The sequence below is a fragment of the Cynocephalus volans genome, chromosome 12, assembly GCF_027409185.1.
Source record: "Cynocephalus volans isolate mCynVol1 chromosome 12, mCynVol1.pri, whole genome shotgun sequence".
NCBI classification, from domain to species: domain Eukaryota; kingdom Metazoa; phylum Chordata; class Mammalia; order Dermoptera; family Cynocephalidae; genus Cynocephalus; species Cynocephalus volans.
Genome location: NC_084471.1, coordinates 27,490,594 through 27,514,156, shown reverse-complemented (window position 1 = coordinate 27,514,156; position 23,563 = coordinate 27,490,594). Strand labels below are relative to the sequence as shown.

At 40.5% G+C, this 23,563-nt stretch overlaps 1 protein-coding gene across 1 annotated transcript in view; it reads right to left on the bottom strand.

Moving 5' to 3' along the window:
• Positions 1 to 23,563, bottom strand: part of CCDC38 (coiled-coil domain containing 38) — a 52,842-nt gene that overhangs the window by 13,008 nt on the left and 16,271 nt on the right. Inside the window, exons 4-10 of the mRNA XM_063115643.1 lie at positions 17,472 to 17,536; positions 10,054 to 10,217; positions 9,821 to 9,901; positions 7,497 to 7,651; positions 5,672 to 5,767; positions 3,470 to 3,527; positions 81 to 150 (exon numbers count right to left, since the gene is read on the bottom strand). Coding sequence (XP_062971713.1) covers positions 81 to 150; positions 3,470 to 3,527; positions 5,672 to 5,767; positions 7,497 to 7,651; positions 9,821 to 9,901; positions 10,054 to 10,217; positions 17,472 to 17,536 — 689 coding nt within the window. The remainder of the gene's footprint in view (positions 1 to 80; positions 151 to 3,469; positions 3,528 to 5,671; positions 5,768 to 7,496; positions 7,652 to 9,820; positions 9,902 to 10,053; positions 10,218 to 17,471; positions 17,537 to 23,563) is intronic.

Genomic DNA, 23,563 nt, shown 5'->3' with positions numbered 1-23,563 from the left:
AACATTTTAATTTCAAAAGAAGAAATGAGCATCTGTACTTTTCACCACAGTATTTAAATCAAGAAATGTAATCTGGTTACCACATCAAAGTCTGCATCATCATCTAAAAAGAATTCCAAACTGTCTTCTGAACTGATACTTTCAGTCCAGCTGTAAAAGAAGAAAAAGAAAATGTCTAATTTGTGAGCCATTCTGTCAAAAGATTTGCTTTCATTTCTGAATTGTCTTTGGAACCTAACTGTAACATAATCCTCCTTTTCAATAGCCCATTTAGCCTTAGGGAACTGCTGATTGCAGAAATCAATAGATTCTGTGTGTATGCAAAAGAAAATCAGGATTTGGCCCCAGACAAGGCTGAAATACACAAACAACGAGACCACGTGGAAAGGCCATTATCTTATGGTACCAATTATTTGAGGTGCATCTATATATAGAGAGAGTAAGGTAACTTCTTGAAAAGAAACACATGACAGCCTGCATTACCACATCCGTTTTGCCCCTTTTAATGCAGTCTTGAGAAATAAAACATGTGCTCTAGTGCTCAAAACTAAGTTTGTGTCACAGTCTTCTGGACATCCCCGAGTAAGACAATCCTTTTCCTTTTAAGAGCAGATTTTACTTTTCAAAATATCTTCCAATCAGGCTGAGGAGATGTTGGCTGGGGGGATAGGCAATGAGGTACATCCTTGAAGAATAATTATGTGGCTTAGCAAGCGGCTCTGGAAAAATCCTTTAAGAGAGATAAATTGAAAATGATTGGACTATTAGAGAAGTAGGGATAGGGAGAGAGTAATGTGGCTATTGTTGTGATCTAGGTCATTAACACTTTCAAGTAGAGGGCTGCTGCCATGATGGGCAAAGTGAGGAAGTGAGTGGGGGAAGGGAGAAGGATCCAGAGATACAGGGAAGAATGAAATCATGGGAACCAAGAATAGAAAGAGCTATTAGGGCCAAAAGAGAAAAGACAAAGATGACTCCAACATTGTAGTCTGGGAGCCTGGAAAATTGCAGGTAGCTCTCACAGGAAGGAAAATGATTTAAGGATGGAATAAGGAAAAGATTAATATTTGCTCTGCTCATGTTGAGTTTGAGGGGACAAACACCCACCTGGAGCTGCCCTTTTAGCAAATGGAGATAAGGTATGAGAAACAGAGAAAATAGGCTGTGGGAGTGGATGGATACTTGGGAAACTTACCCTGAGAAAGCACTTGACACCACCATCCACCCCCCTCTTTCTTGGGTTCAGTGACATCACTTTCTTTTTTTTTTTTTTTCCAAAAGATGACCAGTAAGGGGATCTCAACCCTTGGCTTGGTGTTGTCAGCACCACGCTAAGCCAGTGAGCTAACTGGCCATCCCTATATGGGATCCAAACCCGTGGCCTTGGTGTTATCAGCACCACACTCTCCCGAGTGAGCCACAGGCCAGCCCTTCAGTGACATCACTTTGTAATCGGTCTCTTCCTACCTCTCTGATACTCTTGTAATCTTTTTGGGTTCCTCTTCGACATAAATGTCTGCTGTTCCTCAGCCTTCTTCCCTTCTCATTGCACCCATTCTTTTGGGGTGACCTCATCCTCTCTCATGGATTCAATCACTGCTACTACACTAACAGTAGCACATCTCAGTCACTTTTTCTTGAGCTCTAGACTTCAATGTCCAACCTCTACCTGGATGTCAATATCCATTTGGCTGTTCCATAGGAAGCTAAGACAAACACATCCAAAATCACACTCCTTCTCTTCCTCTTCAGGCCTGTTCCTCTTACTGTGTTCCCAGCGTCACTAGTTGCCATGCTAGAAATCTGGGAGTTAGCCTTAACCAATCTCTTTTCCTCACACTTCCCTCAATCTTTGTGTAAGCTTTCCAAAGTCCTGTCAATGCCATTTTCCTGATGTCTCTTCATTCCCACTGCCACTGCCACTGTCTGGTTTAGGCAGTTCATTCTGTCTCACCTGAATTGTGACAATGGGCTCCTAACTGTGACACTCAGTTCCCCACCATTTCATTCTCTACAATGCCACCACATCCATCTTTCTAAGATGCACATGTGATTGGGTCTCTGTCACACTCTTTCCTGAAACCCTTAGTGGCTCCCTAAGGGGACAAAATGGGACAAAGCATAGTCTTCTTAGGATAGCATCACCACTACCTGCTCATGGCGCAGTACCTGTTTACCCCTTGAGCTTCCCCCCCTCTCACCTGTGGCTCAGACAGTCTAAACAGAGCACATTCTGCCACCTCTGTGCCATAAAGCCCTCTCCTTCCAGAGCTTGTCCTCACTAACTCCTCCTCCTCCTTTCACCAGACTCAGCCTAGATACGACCTGTTCTGGAGAGCACTCGCGGATCCTGCCCTCGCCCTCCCACCCCTCACCTCTCCTCTGGGTTAAGACTTTTACCTTTGCATGCCTGTGGCACTCTGAGTTTATCCTTCCAATGGCATTATCACATTGTAGTGTAATCAACTACTCCCTTGTCTGCCTCCTCCCTAGATGCTAAGCCCCTTATTTATTGTTGTGGCCCCAGAGCACTCAATAAATATTTGCTGAGTGAATGAAAGAAATTATGAGAGTGGTGAGCTTTCTGAGGAAGCAATTATGGTGTCTGCATGTTACTGTGTGCATCTAGATTCAGAAAAGGCATTGGCAAAATTCAGTACTCATTTATGAAAAAATAAAAACCTGAGAAAAATTGGAATAGAGGGGAACTTCCTAAATTTGATAGAGAAAGGGTACATGGAATCTCTCTGCATTATTTCTTACAACTGCATGTGATCTACAATGATCTCAAAATAAAAAATTAGTTAAAATTAATTAATTGTTTAAAAAAATTAATTAATTAAAAAATACAGGGACTGCTAAATGCCACAGAAATGGAGTGACCCCAGGGCCCTTGGAATTAAAGAGCAAAGTGTCTCTGTTGCCCTCAGTGATTGTTGCGGATACTGTGGTGCTAACACAGATCCCTTCTTCAGGGCTGGTGTGTCTGTCTCTGGTATTAACATATTTTCGTAAGGCTCCCACGGGGTAGCCAGAGTTGAGAACTAGTAACTTATGAAATAATGTGTATAAATGAGTCAACAATCAAGTAAGGAAAGAAGAAAAATAAATAAATAAAAACACCTTGAAGTTCTGTTGCAGCAATTTTGAATGATGTGCTGAAATTGCAAATACACAGCCTAGCAGAGTAGCTTAAGAAACAATAGGGCAGTGGATTCTGAGAGGCAAAGACCCAAGATGCAGGGGCAGGCAGTTTCTGCAAACAGTAGTGGCAGGTGCTTATCAAAGAATGCAGAGAGGCCTGTGACAGCTTGGGGACCTCAGGAGCACACAGGAGCAGCAACCATCACCTGCAGTATCTGTAACAACAGGTGTGGATACGTAGTATATATGCTGAAGAAAGGCTAAAAGAGTTATTTGCTAAAAACCATTCACGGTTTCCAAGAGAATTATTGAGTGTATACTGTACTTTGATGCGGTTGATTTCTTTTTCTCTGGGGTGAGAATGGGCCTCTTCCGTGGCCTTCCTGTTCAAAATGTCCACGTGAAGTCCATGCCATTGTTGATGGTGGAGTAAAAAAAAAATTACATGAAATTAGAAATGAGTCCTTGTCACTTGGTGCAAGGTATTCATTTTTCTGCGCAGATAAGCCTATTACTTCTTTCTAAAAAAAAATTATTATTAGAATGATAATTATATAGAAAATGGAGTTCTCTTATTTTACTGAAATTCTGTTCCAAACATAAGTACAAAATTAAAAGCAACCTGGCTGGGGGACAGAGGGCATATTGTCAGAAGCAGGATACAACTATTGGGGGTCACAAATCAGAGACATAAATTGTAAAATATACATCATGGTTCTATTTTTGCCTAATCATATATGTATATTCTAATCAAGTGAGAAAATTAAAATGATAGGAGCTTCAATCACTGCAAATCCTGGGGAGACCGACCATCACCATGTACAAGTTGCCCATGCACTTGTCCCCTCCCCACGTGTATGCACCCATGTGTCTCACACGTGTGTGCACTTGTTCCTCCTACATCAAGGTCTGAGCCTGACCCTGGTTTGCAACTAAGAAGTGGCCAAAATTGGTCTTGGGTTTCTTTATCCACTGGCCCCCAGGTCCCTTTCCCCACCCCCTGTCACGTTTTCTCATGCCAGTGCTTTGTGGCTCCCAACAACTCTTCCTGCTGTTCTTGGCTCTGAACCACTTTTCCTACTGTTCTGTCTTGAAACTGCAGTGGGCCTCACTCTCCCCACCCTCCACCTGGCAAGCTCCTACTCATACTTCAAAATCCAGCTCAAAGGTGACCTTGTCTATGAAGACACTTTGAAATGCCTCAGGCAGGAGATCACATTTTTGGCTTTGGCTCCCTGTGCGCTTACTACCTGTCATGACTACATCACTTGCCCCATTATATGGTAGTTCTGGGGTACAGAACTATGTCCTAGTCATCTCTGTGCACTTGGGGTCTTGAAAATTGCCTGACACATTTTATGCCTCTAAAAAAATATATGGTGAGTCATGGAAAGAAGGGGAAAAGATGGATGAAGAACCAGATGGGTCCCGCCACCATCATAAATTATCATCTTCCCTTTGAAGCTGATACACAAACACATATTACTAAGAAGTGTTGTTAAGGAGTGTTACCGAACCTGAATAACTTCGATATTCAAAATTTCAAAAAGAAAACATTGACACCACCACTCAATCCCTCTGCCCACCCACCCCCACGTCCTACTCCAGATCCTCTGACAGACAAAGTGCTGTGTCTTAAATAACGTGGGTCCAAACTGGCCTCATGACTCAAAAGAATTCACTTTTTCAACCGGCTTGGCAAATGCACGAAGCATCAGGCAAATTGAACTGTTGAGCGTTAGTCCCCCCCACCAAACACATCCACTGGCTGAGAGCAGAATGAAGGCAAAAAGGAGTCCCCAAGCGCCAGCCTGTGTTGGGGATTGCGGACTCAAATGACCACAGTGTGGGGTGGGTAAAGGAGCGAAGTGGGCCCAGTGGGGACTAAGGCAACCGGAGAGGGCAGACCCTTCCTGTGGGAAAATCCCTAATTTGGCCCCAGACTTCCGGTCTTGTGGTTTTCAAGCAAAGATTCAGGTTTTTTCATGACATCTGCTAATTTTTAAATGTTGGCCACCAAGTCAAACCATGTTAAAATACAGAAGCCAAGTAGAGCAGCTCAGGGAGCCAAATCTCTGGTGCGCAGGTATGACGGTGAGAGGAGGGGGAGGGTGGTCCCACCTGAAGGGGATGGTGACGTTGGAGGCGTTCTCAGAGTTGAATGGGGTCATGTTCGAGCTACCTCAGTTTTCCCCCAGGCGCTACTTCCCTGAGGCCAATGGCCGTCACCTAGTTGCCACCGGCCTGGTTTCCTGGGCCTGGGAATGGGCCTGTCAGGAGGGATGGGGAGGCCTAGCTAAGGAGCGTAGCCAGGACCATCTTCCCCTGGTCCTCCACCCGCTCTGTCCACTTGGCCACCTTTCTGGGTTTTGTGATAACATCAGAGAGAGAACCGGAATCCCTGGCTTCCGGGATTAAGGATGATGTGGGCCCGCACTCTATTTTCCAGGTCCTCCATCTCCAGTTTGAGATGAAAACATTCTCTGGTTTTACTTTTGTGAGTGAAGTCCCAAATCTGTACTTCTACCTTGGCTGCCTCTTCCCAGAGAAGAGTCTTCTGAATAGTCTGATGTCCTCTCGTTCTCATCAAAGGTCTCTTTTTTATGTGAACTTGCTAGGGATTCTAGAAATAGAAAATAAAGAGGGAAAAGAGAGAGGAAGCGAGAGAGAGGGGTAAAAAAGCCACTTCTGAGGGTGAGAAGTTTGTCTCAGGATGAAGGTAGAGTTACTGTCAAAACTTCCAGAGACGGAAATGCACGATGGCGACTCGGAACCAGCACCCGTGCTGTGCACACCCAGGGCCTGGTCTCTGGAGTAGGGAGAGGGTGGAACCGACCTGTGGGGCGCTGGGAGGTCTGCATTTCCAATATCAGTCTGTTATAACCCCTAAAATCCCAGTGTTAGCCACTTACTCTTTTGGACTGAAGGACTTCCTGGTTTCTGAGCATCCTCTAGTTAGATGACAATTCTAGGAGGCTTGAATCTTGAGCTATTAAATACTGCTCATTTTTCCTTTGCATTTATTTTCTCTCTGTTCGACACCCTTTAGTGAGCTTTAACCAAGTGTCATCACCATGCCCAATGCTTCACGCACATGATCTAATTTAATCACGCTGGGCACAGTGAGAAACACAGGGAACTAAGCAGGGTAACCATGAATGGTGCGCTGGTACATGTTTAACAACCAGCTCTCTTGTAGTGGGCCCATTTCGCCCTGACTTGTAGTGGGCCCATTTCTGTGGTGTAAATGCTTCTTCCCTGGAGGAATAGGACAGGTTCTCAGCTGGGTTCCACCTGGGCTCCCTATCTGGTGCTGTGACCTGGACTCTCTCTCCAGGCAGTAAACTGAGGCAATCGGAGGGTGCACCTCACTGGCTTTCCCTCTCCCAGGATTACTCTGCTTTGCTACTTGGTGTCCAGGGTCTGAAAACAACTGTTTCCTATAATTATCCAGTTTTTCAGGCAGGAAGGTAAGTCTGGTCCTTGTTACCCCAATGTTGCTGGAAATACAAGTCTTCCCCTTTAATTTATGGCTCTAATTTTATCACTTACTAAATTTTTATATATAATAGGATCCATTTCTGGTCCTTTGAGCAGACCTCCTAATGCCAGTATCATACTTTTTTACTTGTTGGACCTCTGTAACAATATATAATATTAATATTTTAAAGGATTAGTAACCCCCTCCCATTATCTTAATTCAAAAATACTTGTTCATCTTTCTAGATAAACCTCAGAATCATAGCACAAAGTTCTCTCTATCCCAATACTCAACTCCCTGACAAACTTTTGGTAACATTTTTGTTATATTACTAAAATTCCATAAAATACATTATATATTAATTTCAGAAAAATTGGCAACTTTACAAATATCAATTTTCCTATCTGAAAACATGACATATTTTTCTATATATCAAACTTCCAGGGCTCGCACATTAAGGTTATCGTTATTTTCTTAGATTTCATTTCCTTGTATATTTTCTAGTTAATAAAGTTAATTAGGTTAATATGCTATTCTAATAAAGTATAATTGACTTTGTGTTCATTTACTTTCCAGATCCCTTTAATAAAGTCAAATAGTTTTTCAAGTTTTTAGGGGGTGTTCTAGGTATGCTATCATAACATCTGTTTCTCTTTTTCCACAAACATATATATATTTTTATTGCTTCATATCTGAAATTAACCTGGGTTTCCAAATTAATAATATATAAACACAGAAATGGTGAGAATTCTTATTCAGGTCTGCTTAAAAAATTCTGACTATTGAAATAGAAATAAATATCAAACACTGAAGCAGAATATTTTAGAATTAGGGATATTTACTTAATTAAAATTAAGAACATGTGACTTACTTGATAGTTTTAGAAGGCTGACACTGACTTTATTTTTTGATGCCTGAGTTCTTTTCAGTGTTTGCTGGACTTGCCAATGTTTTGGAGACAATTTCAGCAGAAAAAATCCATATTTCATGTACTCCTTAAGGAGGAATTCTGCTTTTGCTATTTCACTACTCAAAAGAAACAAAGATATGATTGGATATATGTGTGCAAGCATATCTATGTAAAAAAAAGTTTTACAGAATTCATCCTCTTGATTATGTATTTGAATAATAATTTACTTATGAAAATTATAAATAAAGCCATAAAAATATGGGCTTCCTGAGATATAAGAAGAAAGAAACCTGTAGGAATGTTATCTGAATAGAACATACCCAAGGATATACACTCATTAAATAGACTGATGATAGTTTTATTCTAGTTATTTATTTCTGTGGGAAACATCATATTAAGTTTTAGACATAGGGAGAAGTTAGAAGGTAGCAAAAGATGGTACTTATGTAAGGAGAAGAAAGGAAGCTAACACTGAGGACCTACTATGTGCTGGCCATTATGCAGGACACACTACAGACGTAATTTCTTCCTCAGTACAGAACTTTAAAATAGATATTCTTATCCCCATCTTTTGGAAGATGTGACTTGCAAAGTCATCTGTCTAGTAAATGCACTCAAACCTGGATCTGTCTGACTCAGATGCCCAAGCTCTCAGCAACGATATCGAGTGACTTGGACCTAATACTTCTGCCTAGGTTCACACTGCTTTATTGTGGTCACATGACAAACTGGACGCAGAAAGAGTGTTTAAATAACAAAAAAAAGCCCACGTCAAAGGAAGCTCCCACACCCTGATCCTTCACAGGCTTCCTTATTCAGACTCTCATCAATAGCCTTTCAACATTACTTTGTATCAGTAGCCTCATCTTCGGTACTTTATCTGTCAAAGCCTTCCTTCAGTCCTTGCGTGAGAGTGTCAGTAAATGGCCACCTCACGCATCACCAGTCAGAGGTGATTACAACACTCACTTACAACACTGCTTTATTCTTCTACTGAAATCCTCTCAGATGTGCTGCAAAGAACATGGGGTGGAAACTGGCTGGAACTGTGTGGCTTCCAAGCAAATGCTTCAGAAGCAGCTCCTTTCCCTCTGTAGACAGATTCCCAGCCCTGCCTGCAGTGCAGGACCTTCTCGACCATCTGAAGCCCATAAGGAGAGAAGAGGACCTGCTTCCCTCCCTCTGTTACAAGCTTCTGTTTCCTTATCTTGTACCTTTCTGGGATAACAAGACACTTAGCCTTGGAGGCTGTTTGGAGGCTTTACCTGGGTGGCCACTGTGCATAAATGCAGTACTTTATGAAATCATAGAGGCTGCTACTATAGTTCTACAAATGTTAAATGGATAGAATCTTCTAATTACATAGAAGGTGAGGGAGGGAAAGGAATTCTCCGTCTTAGGGCACCTTCAACTTTAGGCTCCTAAAATAGGAGAGACTGCTATAGCCAGAATGCGTTTGAAACACACACTTTGTTAGTGCAGTTGGTTTCAAAGATACTACCACCCAGTTCATTTGCCATACTTTAGATACACTTGTCCCCCTCACCCCAAAAGTCTAGGAAATAGGAAGTCCAGGACGTGGTTTCAGAGGAGAGGTGAACATCAAGTCCTCAAAAAGAAAAAAGTTTTGGCATGATTTGATACCAAGACTGTAGTGTCTCCTGGATCATGAAATTATTGTCCAAGGATGATGACAGATGAAGCTTCTTTATGTATTTAAAATCCATTCAACCGAGTTTCCTTGACCATAGAAGAAACACCCAGGTTTGAAAAAGAGTGGAGGTGGTACGCTAATTTTAATCCCAACTCCTGCTTCTATAATTTTTTTTAATTATAGATCCCAGTTTTTAATACCAATGCTAGGTTCTACTAAGTGTCAGTATAAATATAAAAAATACCATCAATTATAATTATAAGATGATTGCAAAATGAATCCCAATGTCAGAGATGTAAAAATGTGGGGGAAAAAAATCTGTGTTAAAATGAATGGAAAAGGTACTTAGAAAATAACTCACAATTTACTCCTAACATTGGTTTGCTTCTTTTCAACTAATTTCTTTGCTTCTGTGTTTATAATTTGAGACACTTTTTAGCCAGAGCTCACTGGACTGTCCTGACGCCCAGCCAGGGACAATGCTTGATTGACAGGTTACCTATTTTAAAAATTTGTTCATACTTATGAAATCGTCAGTAAGGATTATTCCCATTCAGGTCTTGCTAGGTACAAATAGGTTTTAATGGGGTATGGAAATTTGATCATGAAAAGGTGGTGCCCCTGCCCTCACCTTTTCACTGCCTGCACCTCCATGCTTGCTTTCTTTAGCTCTGCTGTCATTTGGAGTTTGTTCATAGTTTCTTGTGCTGCACTGAAAAGTAACAGAGATTTTAAAATTTGTTTTGTTCTGAGAAATTAAATAAGAAGAAGAAGAAGAGAAGAAATAAAGAAAGAAAGGAAGGAAGGAAGGAAAAGAAAAAGAAGGAAGGGAGGAAGGGGATTTGCCAGAGTGAAGAAACTAACATTTTAAGAGCGTCTACAGATCTCTGGTCATTTACTCGAAGGAACTCTTCAAAGGCCATTGCATCGTCTTGGAGCTTTTTTTCTGCTCTTGTGAGTTGCCTTTCCTTCGTTGCTATGTGTGCTTCAAACTTTTTAATTGTGTTTCTTTTGGTTAACAGAGCATACTAGGAATATTGAAGACAAGAGCAAGAACATTATTCCACGTTTCTAGTACATTTCAACAGTCTCATAATGAAGGGGAAAATCATTTGCCCAGTACGTGGTCATTTGTATTAGAAAGCGTAGTATGCCAAAATTTCGGGGCAATGGCCTTTATTTCATGAAGGAATTTCCTGCGGGGTGGGTGGGATCGTTAGAAAGGAGACTCATTTTCTCTCTCACCTTTATGAAGTTGCTCAGTGTTGTCCCAAAATGGCTGTGCCCCATAAATTAAAAATATCTACCTATGCCTCCAAAGAGCAGGTCTGTCTGCTTTTACCCACGGTGTATTACCCTTCACTACTTCCTGGGCATTGGGAAACTGGGCCATCTGTAGCCACTAAGGCCACCTGCTTCTTCTCCAGTAGGAAGGACCACAAGGAGAAAGCAGTTTCAACTCTGGTGCCAGGGAGGTGTGCCTCCCAGCCAGCCTGAGGGTGCGGCGTTTAACAACTTCAACATTTACTTTCTATTTTTTTTCAGTACAGACTATAAGAATCTACTTGGGTTTTAAATGTCATGCATGAAAAATAAATTATAAGTTAAAAAAAACCCCACATAACATAATTAAATGTAGAATATGGAAGTGATATAATTTTTATGAAATAACCAATAATTAGACCATCCAAGTTTATAACAAAAAAATCCTTGATTCATTGCTTTATTCACCAAGTATTTGTTGACTGCCTACTGTGTGCCAGGACTGTTTTAAGTGGTGAGAATAGAGTGGTGAACAAAATAAACACAACTGCCTTTAGGAGTGACCATTCTAGTAGAGGGCAGTAGATCAAAAGGGGATGGGGTGACATGGGGCTAGGGCAGGGGGTTGCTGTCATGTATGGGATAGCCAATAAAAACCTCCCTGACGCAGTGAAAATTATATAGAAACTGGAAGGAAGTAGGGAGCCAACCATGGGGATATCTGAGGGAGAAACGTTGAGAAGGAAGAGCCTCCAGGGCAAAAGTCTGGAGGCAAGAGAGTGATTTCTGTGTCCCGAGGACAGCAAGGAGGCCACTGTGGCTGGAGCAGGGAGAGCATGGGATAGAGTGTAAGAATGAAGTCATCTGCAGACCAGAGATCAGGTCACTGGAGATCTTCAGCAGAGAGCAAGCATGATCTTACCACTGCATGGAGGATAGACTGATCGGAGGGGAGCAAAAGTAGAAGGAGTAGAATAGTGTTTAGAAGCTACAATAACTTAGGGCCGGCCCGTAGCTCACTTGGGAGAGCGTGGTGCTGACAAAATCAAGTCAAGGGTTAAGATCCCCTTACCAGTCCTCTTTTTTTTAAAAAAAAGAAGCTACAATAATTTATGCTGGAGATATTGGTGGCTCGGACTACAGTGGTCGCAGCAGAGGTCATGAAAAGTAGTCTGATTATGGATATATTTTGAGTAAGTGTATTTGAAAGTATATTCGGATGTGGGTGTGCAAAGGGGTCAAGGATAACTCTAATATTTTTAGTCTAAGCAACTGGAAAAATGAATTGCTATGTTCTGAACTAGGGAACATTGCATGAGATGCAGACTTGCAGGGCTAGGAAAGAGTATGGCAGGTGCGAAGTTTTGAAAACGTGAAGCCTGAAATGCCTATTGAACATCTACGTGGAGATGTTAGAAATTACAGTTGCATTTGTGAGTCTGGAGTTCAGGGAAGAAGATCAGGTTAGAGAAATAAATTTGGAAGTTGTTAATATGGAGGTGGAATTTAAAGCCGTGAGCCTGGAGGAGGTGAGGACCAAGCCCTGGAACATTCCAACACTTGGAGATGTGGGAGAAAAAGAGGAACAAGTGAATAAAACAGTGAGGGAGCAGCAGCCAGCGACGGGGAAGGACCGGGATGGTGGCTCCTGGAAGCCCACAGAAGGAAGCCTTTCCGGGAGGAGGGAGTGATCAACAGGCCAATGCCATTGAAAGGTCACCTAAAGGGAGGACAGTCTGATGTGGCAGTCAGGGAGGTCACTGGTCACTGACCAAAGAAGTTTTGGTGAATGACAAGGACAAGAATCTGACTCAAGTGGATTTAGGAGAAAATAGGAAGAGAAGACATAAAGGCAAAAAATGATGATGATTCTTTTGAAAAATCTTGCTGTAAAGGAGAGCAGATGATTGGGCCAGAAGGTTGTAAAGAATATGGGGTCTAAAGAGGATTTTGGGGGGGCAGGATTGTTTTTAAAGATGGGATAGATAACAATAATCCAGCAGAGAGGGAGAATTAATAATTAGAAAGTAGGGGTAATGGCTAGGCTATTGTCTCCCCCCCCCCAGTTTAATTGAAGTATAATTGATGTACAATGAACTCCACATGTTTAAAGTATACAGTTTGGCAAGTTTTGACATATGTATACACTTGGGAAATCAACACCACCGTCAAAATCACGAGTGTATCCATCACCCCCCAAAGTTTCCCCAAGCCTTTTGTAATCCGCCTCTTCTTCCCTCGCCCCGACTCCCTTCCCAGGCAAACACTGACCTGCTTTCCATCACTAAAGATTAGCTTGCATTTTCTGGAATTCGGTATTAATGAAATCATAGTATGAACTATTTTTCAGTCTGCCTTTTTAAACTTAGCACAATTATTTTGAGATTCACTCATATAGTTGCAAATGTCCGTAATTTATTCATTTTTACTGTTGAGTAGTTGTCAATTATGTGAATATGCCACAATTTGTTTACCCATTTACTTGTTCCTGGACATTTGGTTTGCTTCCTGTTTGGGGCTACTTTAAATAGAGTTACTATGATCATTCATTTATGCTTTCATTTTTCTTGGATAAATACCCAGGAGTGGAATGCCTATGAGTCATAAACTATTTTTCATCTCTGACCCAGGAGTCTGGTGTCAGAGTCTAGTGACGCAGGAGTCTTCCACCAAAACCATAATTCTGTGGCATACTAACTTATTAGCTTGCAGGTAGTGTAGCATTTCAGATCCTTCACAGTTCTTGGCATTAGATTTTTGCATTTCCACATAAAATTTACAATCAGTCTGTCAATTTCTACAAGAAATCAATGAAGGAAATAGTCAAAATGAAGCAGATTTCCAAAGCTCCCTACCTTGGGATAAGTCTCATGAACTTGGTGTTGACATCTTGTCCTTAAGATAAATAATGTATGTGGTCATGTTGGAGTGAGCAGGACTGAAGCCATGTTGGGACCTAAAGCTGCCTGGGCTGCAGAGGAGGGGAGGATTTTAAAAAGGACAGTTTTTTCTCTCCATTCTTTCTTCCCATCCCCTGACTTTCTTATCTCGCTCTCTAAGTAGGAAAACAAGGCCGAGAAGCTAATTAGTACTTTGCAAAGCTAACAGTTCCTTCTTTGAGACTTGTAGAGTTTTGAGAAATGATCAAGGCCAAGTGACGGAAGCTGACCTTGGGTACCAGCCATTACACTGGTGCAAATCAAAATCTTGCAGGGTTCTGAGGTAACAGCGAAGATGAGAACAGAAACCAGGTGAGGCCTTGGCACGACCTTGTACCTGACCCATAGACACGGACCCCTCGTAGCTCACGTCTTCTGCTCTCCTGCTTTTCACCTCCCACATTCCATTCCCTCAGCCTTTCCTTTAAAAACCCCTCAGTAAATGTATTCTTTGAGACAGGACAGCCCACCACCTCCTTCAGCTCAATACATCTGCTTTTAAAACACCAACCATTTGATTCCTGAGTTTTTTTCTTTCCTTTTCAAGGGGGTGGGCAGCCGGACCTGAGTACAGTAACAGTCAGAATTGCTGATTTATTGATTAGTGCATAGCCTGCTGGTTCTGAATAAGCCATTCAGATATTGTTAAGAATAGCTGAAGCATGAAGCTTTTGCTTCAGGTTGCACATGGACGCTTCTGGCTCCCATGTTGTAATCAGTAACCAATGGTTATGATTCTTGCATTCCTTGAGAAAAGTAAAAATGTACTTGGAGCTCTCCCCCATCCTTTTGGAACTCCCTTATAAAATGTCTTTGCTTGTAGCTGACTTCAGAGCACTTTCCAACTCTATTGGCTTTTGTTTCCTGGGTTGATCCTCAAACTTGGCTTTCAGTAAACCTTCATAAAATTATTTCTGCCTTGACATCCTTGATTTTGGTCCACAAAGGACTGCTGGTATTTGTACTGGGATTGTTTGTATTGGATGCATAGACCAATTTGAAGAGAACTGACATCTTAATAATATTGAGTCTTCAGATCAATGAACATGATATATCTCTCCATTTATTTAGGTTTTTAATTCTTCTCAGCAAGGTTTTGTAGTTTTCAGTGTACATCTATTTGTATAAAAGTTTTATCCTTACACTTAGCAGTTTTTATATTTTTGATGCTGTTGGACATGACATTGCTTTTAAATTACAATTTATTATTCTTTGTTGCAAATTTATAAAAATACAATTGATTTTTGTATCCTACAACTTTGTTAAACTCACTTATTGATTATAATAGCCTTTTAACAGATTTCTTAGGATTTTCTTTATCATCATGTCGTCTATAAATAAAGACAGTTTTAATTCTTCCTTTCCAATCTGGATGTAATTCATTTCTTTTTTGAGTCTTATTGCATTGGCCAGGACCTCCGGCCAATGATGAACAGAAGTGATAAAGTGGAAGTGCTTGCCTTGCTCCCAGTCTTAGGGAAAAGCATTCAGTCTTTCACTATTCAGTATTTGATGTTAGTTTTAGGTTGCTAGTAGGTGCCCTTTCATGAAGTTATGGAAATTCTCTGTTTGTAGCTTTCTGAGAGTTTCTATGAAGAATGAATTTTAGATATTGCCAAATGCTTTTTTCTGCATCAATTGAGATAATCATATGGATTTTCACTTTTAATCTGTATTACATTGATTCATTTTCAAATGTTAAACCACTTTGCATTTTTAGAATAAACCCCAAAATGTTATCATTTTTACATATTATTGAATTTGATTTGTAAAATTTTTTTTTGGAATATTTATATTTATGTTAATGAAGGGTCTTCAGTTTTCTTTTCCTCTAATGCTTTTATCTTTTTTTAATGTTTTGATATCAGAGTAATGCTGGCCTCCTAGCCTGAGTTGGGAAGTATTCCCACTTCTTATTCAATTTTCTGGAACAGAGTGCATAAAATTAGAATTATTTTTTTCTTTAAATGTTTGGTAGAATTAACCAATGAATCTATATTTTTCTTTGTGATAAAATTTTTATCTACAAGTTCAATTTCTTTAAGAGACATAAAGCTATTCAGAGTATCCATTTCTTCTTGAGTAAGCTTTAGTAGTTTGCATGTTTTAAAGGATCTGACCATTTCACCTACATTGTCAAATTTATTGGCATAAAGTTGTTCATAATATTAAATTTGTAACATGTTAATATTCATAATATTTTTAAGTGGATATTTTAGGTCCCAACTCTTCCATGAACAAAAAAAGCCATAAAGCCACTTCAGGTTTTGAAAACTATTACAAGTTACCCAGTTAGTTACAGTGCAAAATTTGAGGGTATAGCCCCCGAGACGGCTTCTGACATCAACTACAAGTTTGAAGGGTTCCCCCAAATAACCTAAGTTTTTATAACTTGCTAGAGAGACTCACAAAATTCACTGAAAGCTATTATACTCATGGGTATAGTTCGCTACAAAGAAAGGATGCAGATTAGAATCAGCCAAAGGAAGGACCGTAAGGCAGGGTCTGGGAGGGTTCCAAATGCAAAGCTCCCAGTGTCCCCCACCCAAGGAATCAGAATACTTTATCCTCCCTGCCTCTGTATGTGACCATACACCCAGAGTGTTGCCAACCAGGGGAGCTCAACTGAGCTTCAGTGTCCAGAGTTTTCACTGGGGCTTCACTGGGTAGGCATGATTAATTGAGTGACCATGTGGCTAATCTGTCTCAAGTCTCCAGACCCTCTGAGTGTGACCTAAAGCCCCCCCTCTAAGTCATATTGTTAGTTTTTCTGGCATGGCTAGCCTCCACCGTAAGACTATCAGATGTAGCCAGCCCCACCTTAAAGAAACACCTCCTTATTAGGTATGACATAGACTAGCTTCCAGAAGTCAAGGGCAAAGACCAGACTCTCTTTGGGCAAGCTTTTTTTTTTTTTTTTTCTTTTAAACTACATATAAGTCTTTGATAAATGCACTGACATTAAATCACTTTGGGACACTTCACCAGACTGGTTGTGGGAGGAAAGGGGATAGTAAATGAAGGAGAATGAGGCACATTTAATAGAAATGTCTTGAAATCTTAGTGTTTCTGTCAAGCACAACCTTAAACTACCTAGAACATCATTTATGTGAGCAGGATTTCATGATAAAGGCCAAACTCACACCTAGGGAATAATACGTAACAAACAAAGGCATCGGGTTCTATTTATAACTGTATCACTTTGGGTGAGATCTTTTATATTAATTGCAGCTGGCAAAATACGAAAGTGTTAATGTAGACTTATGACCCCAAATGTATGATGTAATATTATGAAAAGTCAAGTACATTTTCATTTACTCATTAGTGCCAAAGACTTTAAGAGAGACAGATTATCTTCTTCATATGATTAGATACTTGACAATAGAGGTGTAAACAAGATTCAATTCATTTGTTTTGTAATTACTCTCCCATTGTTAAGTGCTTGATGTCTCTGCTTTATCTATGGTAAATGAATATGCATATAGAGCTGTTAAAGAATTATCTTTTCAGTTACATGGCCTGGCTTCCAGTTAAAGTTTTTTGGTGGCAGGATAAAAGCCTCTATTATTTTTATAAAAGTCTCCAGCAGGGACCTGGCACTCTCTTCTGGCATAAGTGGGTATAGGGGAAGCTGGAAGGATTCCAGAATTTTCTGGATTGCCAGAGTGCTTGAATTCCCACCATACTCAACCAAAACACCACGGGAATCTGGATTAAAATGGACTTCTCAGGTGTTACCTTGGTAGTTGGGGAGAGAGTTGGGAAAAAGGGAGAAACTGGGACCAGACAACCATCACAATAATTTTCCTGATAAGTTCCAGGAAGTGTGGAAGCCTGTCTGGGATACCCAGAATGTAAGCTCTTTGAGGGCAGTATCTTTCTTTTGTTCTTTGCTTGGCACATAGCAAGCAGATAAATACTTAAATGCTTTTGGAATGAATGAATACATGAATGAACCAATCTGTTCAGCCAATAGATTTGGGACATGTAATGGAAAAATAAAGTGTCAAGCTAAATATTTGGCAATGATATCGAAGAAGTCTCCTATTTGGCTAACAGGAGAAAAATTATTTTTACTACCTCGAGCAGAAACCTGTCTCTCTGGTCATTAATAAATTCATGGATAGTCCTTTTTGCGTCTGCACCTGTTAGAAAATTGAAAAAGACTTAGGTTTAGTCCATTATCCTTCAAAGATGTTGTATGAAATTAAAGCTATGTAATTAAATGATCGATGTAGTACATATCTGAACTTTAAAAAAATTACTACACTTTCAAATAAACTTTTTTCTAACTACTCTAAAACTAATTTAATAATAGTAACTATCATTTATTTTGTGTCCATCATATTCCACAAACTTTATTAGATTCTTTTTTTAAAAAAAATTATAAATAAGCCTTCAGGGTTTTTAAAAAAAATTTTTTGTTTTAGCATTTACTTGTTCGTATTTGTGGGGTACATTGTGTTGTTGTGGTACATGCATACACTGCACAATGACTTAGGGCAGATAGCACAGTTTTGTACTGTTAGTCCACCACTTCTCTCCTCAGCAATCCCTCCCTTCCCACCCTCTGGTAACCATTTTTCTACTCTCCACTTCTAGGAGAACTACTTTTTTGTTGTTGTTGTATGATTCCACATATGAGTGAGATCATGTGGTATTTGTCTTTCTCTGCCTCGCTTACTTCACTTAACATGATGGTCTCTAGTTCCATCCATGTTGCTGCAAATGATAGGATTTCATTTTTTTTTATAGCTGAATAGTATTCCATTGTGTGTATATACCACAATTTTTAAAATCCATTCATACATTGATAGGCATTTAGGTTGATTCCATCTCTTGGCTATTGTGAATAGTGTTGCAATAAACATAGGGGTGAAGGTGTCTTTTTGACATATTGATTTCATTTCCTTTGGGTATATATCCAGTAGTGAGATAGCTGGATCATCAGGTAGATCTATTTTTAGTTCTCTGAGGAACCTCTGTACTCTTTTTCACAATGGCTGTACCAATTTACAATCCCACCAATAACATAGGAGAGTTCCCATGTCTCCTCATCCTCACCAGTATTTGTTATTTTCTGTCTTATTGATAGTCTGTCTAACTGGGGTAAGATGGTATCTCATTGTGGTTTTAATTTGAATTTTCAAGATGATTAATGATCTGGGCATTTTTTCATGTGCCAGTTGACCATTTGTATGTCTTCTTTTAAGAATGTCTTTTCAGGTCCTTTGCCCATTTTTAAATAGGGGTTTTTTTTGCTGTTGAGATGTTTGAGTTCCTTATGTATTCTGGATATTACCCACTTGTTTGATGTGTAGGTTGCAAACACTTTCTCACATTCTGTAGGTGGTCTCTTTACATTGTTGATTTTGTCCTTTGCTGCGCAGAAGCTTTTTAGTTTGATGTAGTCCCATTTGCATATTTTTGTTTTAGTTGCCTGTGCCCTTGTAGTCTTGTCCAAAAATGCGCTGCCCACTCCTATTCGTGTAGCATTTCCTCTGTGTTTTCTTCAAGTAATTTTACAGTTTCTGATCTTAAATTTAAGTCTTTGATCCATTTTGAATTGATTTTTGTCTTTGGTGAGAGACAGGGTCTGGTTTCAATCTTCTGCATGTGAATATCCAGTTTTCCCAGCACCATTTATTGAAGAGGCTCTCCTTTCCCCATTGTATATTTTTGGCACCTTTGTTGAAAATCAGATGGCTTTAAGTGTGTGGGTTTATTTCTGGGCTCTTTATTCTGTTCCATTGATCTATTTGTGTGTTTTTATGCCTATATCATGCTGTTTTGCTTATTATAACTTTACAGTATATTTTGAAGTCAGGTAGTGTTATGTCTCCAACTTCGTTCTTTTTGTTCAAGATTGTTTTAGCTATACGAGGTCTTTTGTGGTTCCATACAAATTTTAAGATCATTTTTTCTATTTCCGTGAAGAATGTCATTGGTCTTTTGAGAGGGATTATGTCGAACTGTATATTGCTTTGGGTAATATGGACATTTTGATGATGTTAATTCTTCCATCACCTAAACATGGGATATCTTTCCATGTATTTGTGTGTCCTCTTCAGTTTTTTTCCCCACTCTTTTACAATTTTCATTGTAGAGATCTTTCACCTCCTTGGTTAAATTTACTCCTAGGTATTTCTTTCTTTCTTTCTTTCTTTCTTTCTTTCTTTCTTTCTTTCTTTCTTTCTTTCTTTCTTTCTTTCTTTCTTTCTTTCTTTCTTTCTTTCGTAGCTATTGTGAATGGAATTACTTCTTCAGCTATTTTATTATTGATGTATAGCAAAGCTATTGATTTTTTGTGTTGATTTTGTATCCTGTCACTGTACTGAATTCACTGATTAGTTCTATTCATTTTTTGGTGGAGTCTTCAGGGTTTTCTATGTATGTGATCATGTCATCTGCAAATAGGGACAGTTTGACTTCCTCTTTTCCAATGTGGAGGCCCTTTATTGTTTCCTCTTCCTTGTTGCACTGGCTAGAACTTCCTGTACTGTGCTGAATAAGAGCAGGGGAAGTGGGCATCACTGCCTTGTTCCAGATCTTAGAGGAAAAGCCTCTAGTTTTTCTCCATTCAATATGATGTTTAGCTGTGGGTTTGTCATATATGGCCTTTATTGTGTTGAGGTACATTCCTTTTATATCAAATTTGTTGAGTGTTTTATCATGAGGAGGTGTGTTAGATTTTATCAAATGGTTTTTCTTCATCTATTGAAATGATCATATGTTCATTCCCTTCATTCTGTTGGTGTGGTGCATCAAGTTTATTGATCTGCATATGTGAACCATCCTTACATCCCTGGGATGAATCCCACTTGATTATGGTGAATGATCTTTCTGATGAGTTGTTGGGTTCAGTTTTCTAGTATTTTGTTGAGGATTTTCACATCTGTTTTCATTAGGGAAAATGGTCTGTGATTTTCTTTTTATGTTGTGTCTTTTTTTCTGGTTTTGGTATGAGGGTAATGCTGGCTTCACAGAATGAGTTTGGAAGTATTCCCTCTTCAATGTTTTGGAAGAGTTTGTGAAGAATTGGTATTATTTCTTTAAATGTTTGGTAAGATTTGTCAGTGAAGCCATCTGGTCTTGGGGTTTTCTTTGTTAGGAGGCTTTACATTACTGCTTCAATCTCATTTCTCATCGATCTGTAGATTTTCTAGTTCCTCATGATTCATCCTTGGTAAGGTGTACGTGTTCAGAAATGTATCCATTTCTTTTAGGTTTTCTGGTTTGTTCACATACAGTTGTTTGTAGAAGTCTCTTATGATCCTTTGTATTTCTGTGGTATCAATTGTAATGTCTCCTTTTTCATTTCTGATTTTATTTATTTGAGTCCTCTTTTTTTTATTCACTTGTCTAGCTAAAGGTTTATCTATTTTATTTTTTCAGAAAACCAATTCTTTGTTTTATTGAACTTTTGTATTGTTTTTTAAACCTCTAATTCATTTATTTCTGCTCTGAGCTTTGTTATTTCTCTCCTTCTGCTGATTTTGGGTTTTTGTTTTTCTAGTTCCTTGAGGTGCAACAATAGGATATTTGAGGTCTTTCTTTCCTCTTTTTTGATGTAGCTACTTATTGTTATAAACTTCCCTCTTAGAACTGCTTTCACTGTATCCCATAAGCTCTAGTATGTTGTGCTTTCATTTTCATTTGTCTCCAGGAACTTTTTAATTTATATTTTGATTTCTTCTTTGACCTATTCATTGTTTAGAAGCATGTTGTTTAATTTCCATGTATTTGTACAGTTTCCAGTGTCCCTTTTGTTGTTGATTTCTAGTTTTATTCTGTTGTGGTCAGACAAGATAGTTGATATGATTTCGATTTTTAAAAATTTGTTGAGACTTGTTTTGTGATGTAACATATGGTCTAGTCTAGATAATGTTCCATGTGCCACTGAGAAGAATGTATATTCTGCAGCTGTTGGATGAAATATTCTATAAACATTCATTAGATCCAATTGACCTATAGTAGAGATTAATTCTGATGTTTCTTGGTTAATTTTCTGTTGGGATGATATGTCCTTTGCTGAAAGTGGGGTATTTAAGGCCCTCAACTATTATTGGTTGGAGTTTATCTCTCCTGAGAGACGCCTGATTTGGGCAATCAATCAGTCAGGAGAGACCCTCCCAAGGAACAACGAGACCACGGCTCCGGATGCAATTAGCAAGAGGTTTTATTGAACATACGGGTACCCGGGCGGCTCAGTCTCTCGGTAGACTGGCGCGCCGAGTAGAGTTTTTGAGCTTGTTTTATAGCAAAAAGCGCGGGTACAGAAGCGAGAAGCAAGGTAATTGGTCGGTTTAAACAAGGCCAGGGAAAAAGCGCGGGTCATGTGGGAGTTCTTGAAACAGCTGAAGGGCGCCCTGGAAACTGCTGTTGATTTTTTTTTTTTTTTTACTAGGGTATTTTTCTGTGCCTTGCGGAATGGCGTTACTGCGGCTAGCTTGGAAAACACTTCTTTCATTCCCCCATTTCTCTTGTGGGAAGCTCTAATCTTAGAGCGAATTTAGAGGTTGTCTTCGTTGTCTAGGGTCTGATATTTTTGTCTAAGGACCAGAATTTTTACTGCACTTACCCTGTCATTGATGAACTGGACTAACCTATTGATGATGCAGGGCCCGAGGGTGAACAACAGAAGGAGGAGCAATAGGGGCCCGGCGATGGTTGATAGGAGGGTAGTGAACCAAGGGGAGTTATTGAACCACCCTTCATACCAGTTTTGGTTTTTCTGGCGCTCCAACTGTCTTTTATCTAGTCTCTCTTTGAGTTTTCTCATGGAGTCTCGCACCACACCTGAGTGGTCTACATAAAAACAGCACTCTTCTCTTAGGGCCGCGCAGAGGCCTCCTTCTCTTAGGAACAGTAGGTCAAGGCCTCTTCTATTTTGGAGTACTACCTCCGATAGGGAAGTCAGCGAGTCCTCCAGCTTGCTGATTGAGTCCTGGAGGACCCGGAGGTCAGTATCCATGGCGGTCTGGAGGCTGGCTAGGCCTTGTTGGAGGTCTATGGGCCCTTTAACTAGGGCGGATGCGCCAGTACCTATACCTGCTGCGACCCCCAACCCCAGAAGAACAGCTAGGGTAAGTGAGACAGGCTCTCTTTTAACCCTGGGGTGAGGATCGTCATAGGCCTGCAACAAAGTTTCTTCAGAATGGTAATAGATGCGAGGGATCAGCTGGATCAGGATACAGAAATCTTTAGACTGATTAAAAACTGAGGTGGAGAGGCAGGGGGTGAGGCCGGTGCTGCAGGCCCACCAGCTATGGTTGGTGGGGAGCAGGTACTGATGTTCCGTGGAGGAGTTGATGGGTAGGGTCTGGTTGCAAAGATGCTGATGGGTAGAGGGCACCTTTCCTATGCACGACCCGTGTCCTGAGACCTCAGTGAGGGTAAGCTTTCCTTGGCTCTCCCAGCGGCACTGGGTATAGTTGGAGGTATAAGTGAAGGCCCCTCCTAAGGAGGCAACTCCTTCATAATAAGGGGGACCCAAGGCCAAACAGAGCCAGCAAGACTTCGTGGCGTCTGGGTCGGTAGCATTTAAGGCTAGGAAGGCCCCCCTCACAAGGCCAAAGAGTCTGTCGCCCGTGGTGGGAGACAGGGTGTTCAGGACAACACTTCCCTCCAGTACCGTGGGGACTTGGCTAGGAGCCGCCGAGGGTTGAGAGATGGGCGGTGCTTCCCTCGTTGGGGAAGGGGGGTTTTTGTTAGGGGGTCCTTGTTTCGCAAGGACGGAGTTGGGGCCCACTGTCTCAGCTGGCTTGCTGGTGATCTCTAACCGAATGGTCAACTGTACGCCTGGATATCCAGACACATAGAATCCCAATCCCCAGGTTTTTCCTATTATCCACTCTTTGGATTGTCGTCCTTGTTCTGTGAAATTTATTTTAAGGGGGTTACACCAGCCGGTTTTTTTACAGGTTGCCAGTAGGGCACCCCATGATCGCTCTGTGTCATTCCATTTTACAGTTATGAGGTCCCAGGAGGACGTAGGTTGCCAATAAACAGTCCCCGTGGTTTCACAACCCCATTCTTTACAATACAGGGATTCTAGCCCTCCACACCTTCTAGCTTCTGAAAGGGACCGGCCATCCCGGGGACACACGTAGAAGGTGGAACTTGCCATTCTGGTCCTAGCCTTAGGGTAGCTGCATCCTATGGCTCCCCAG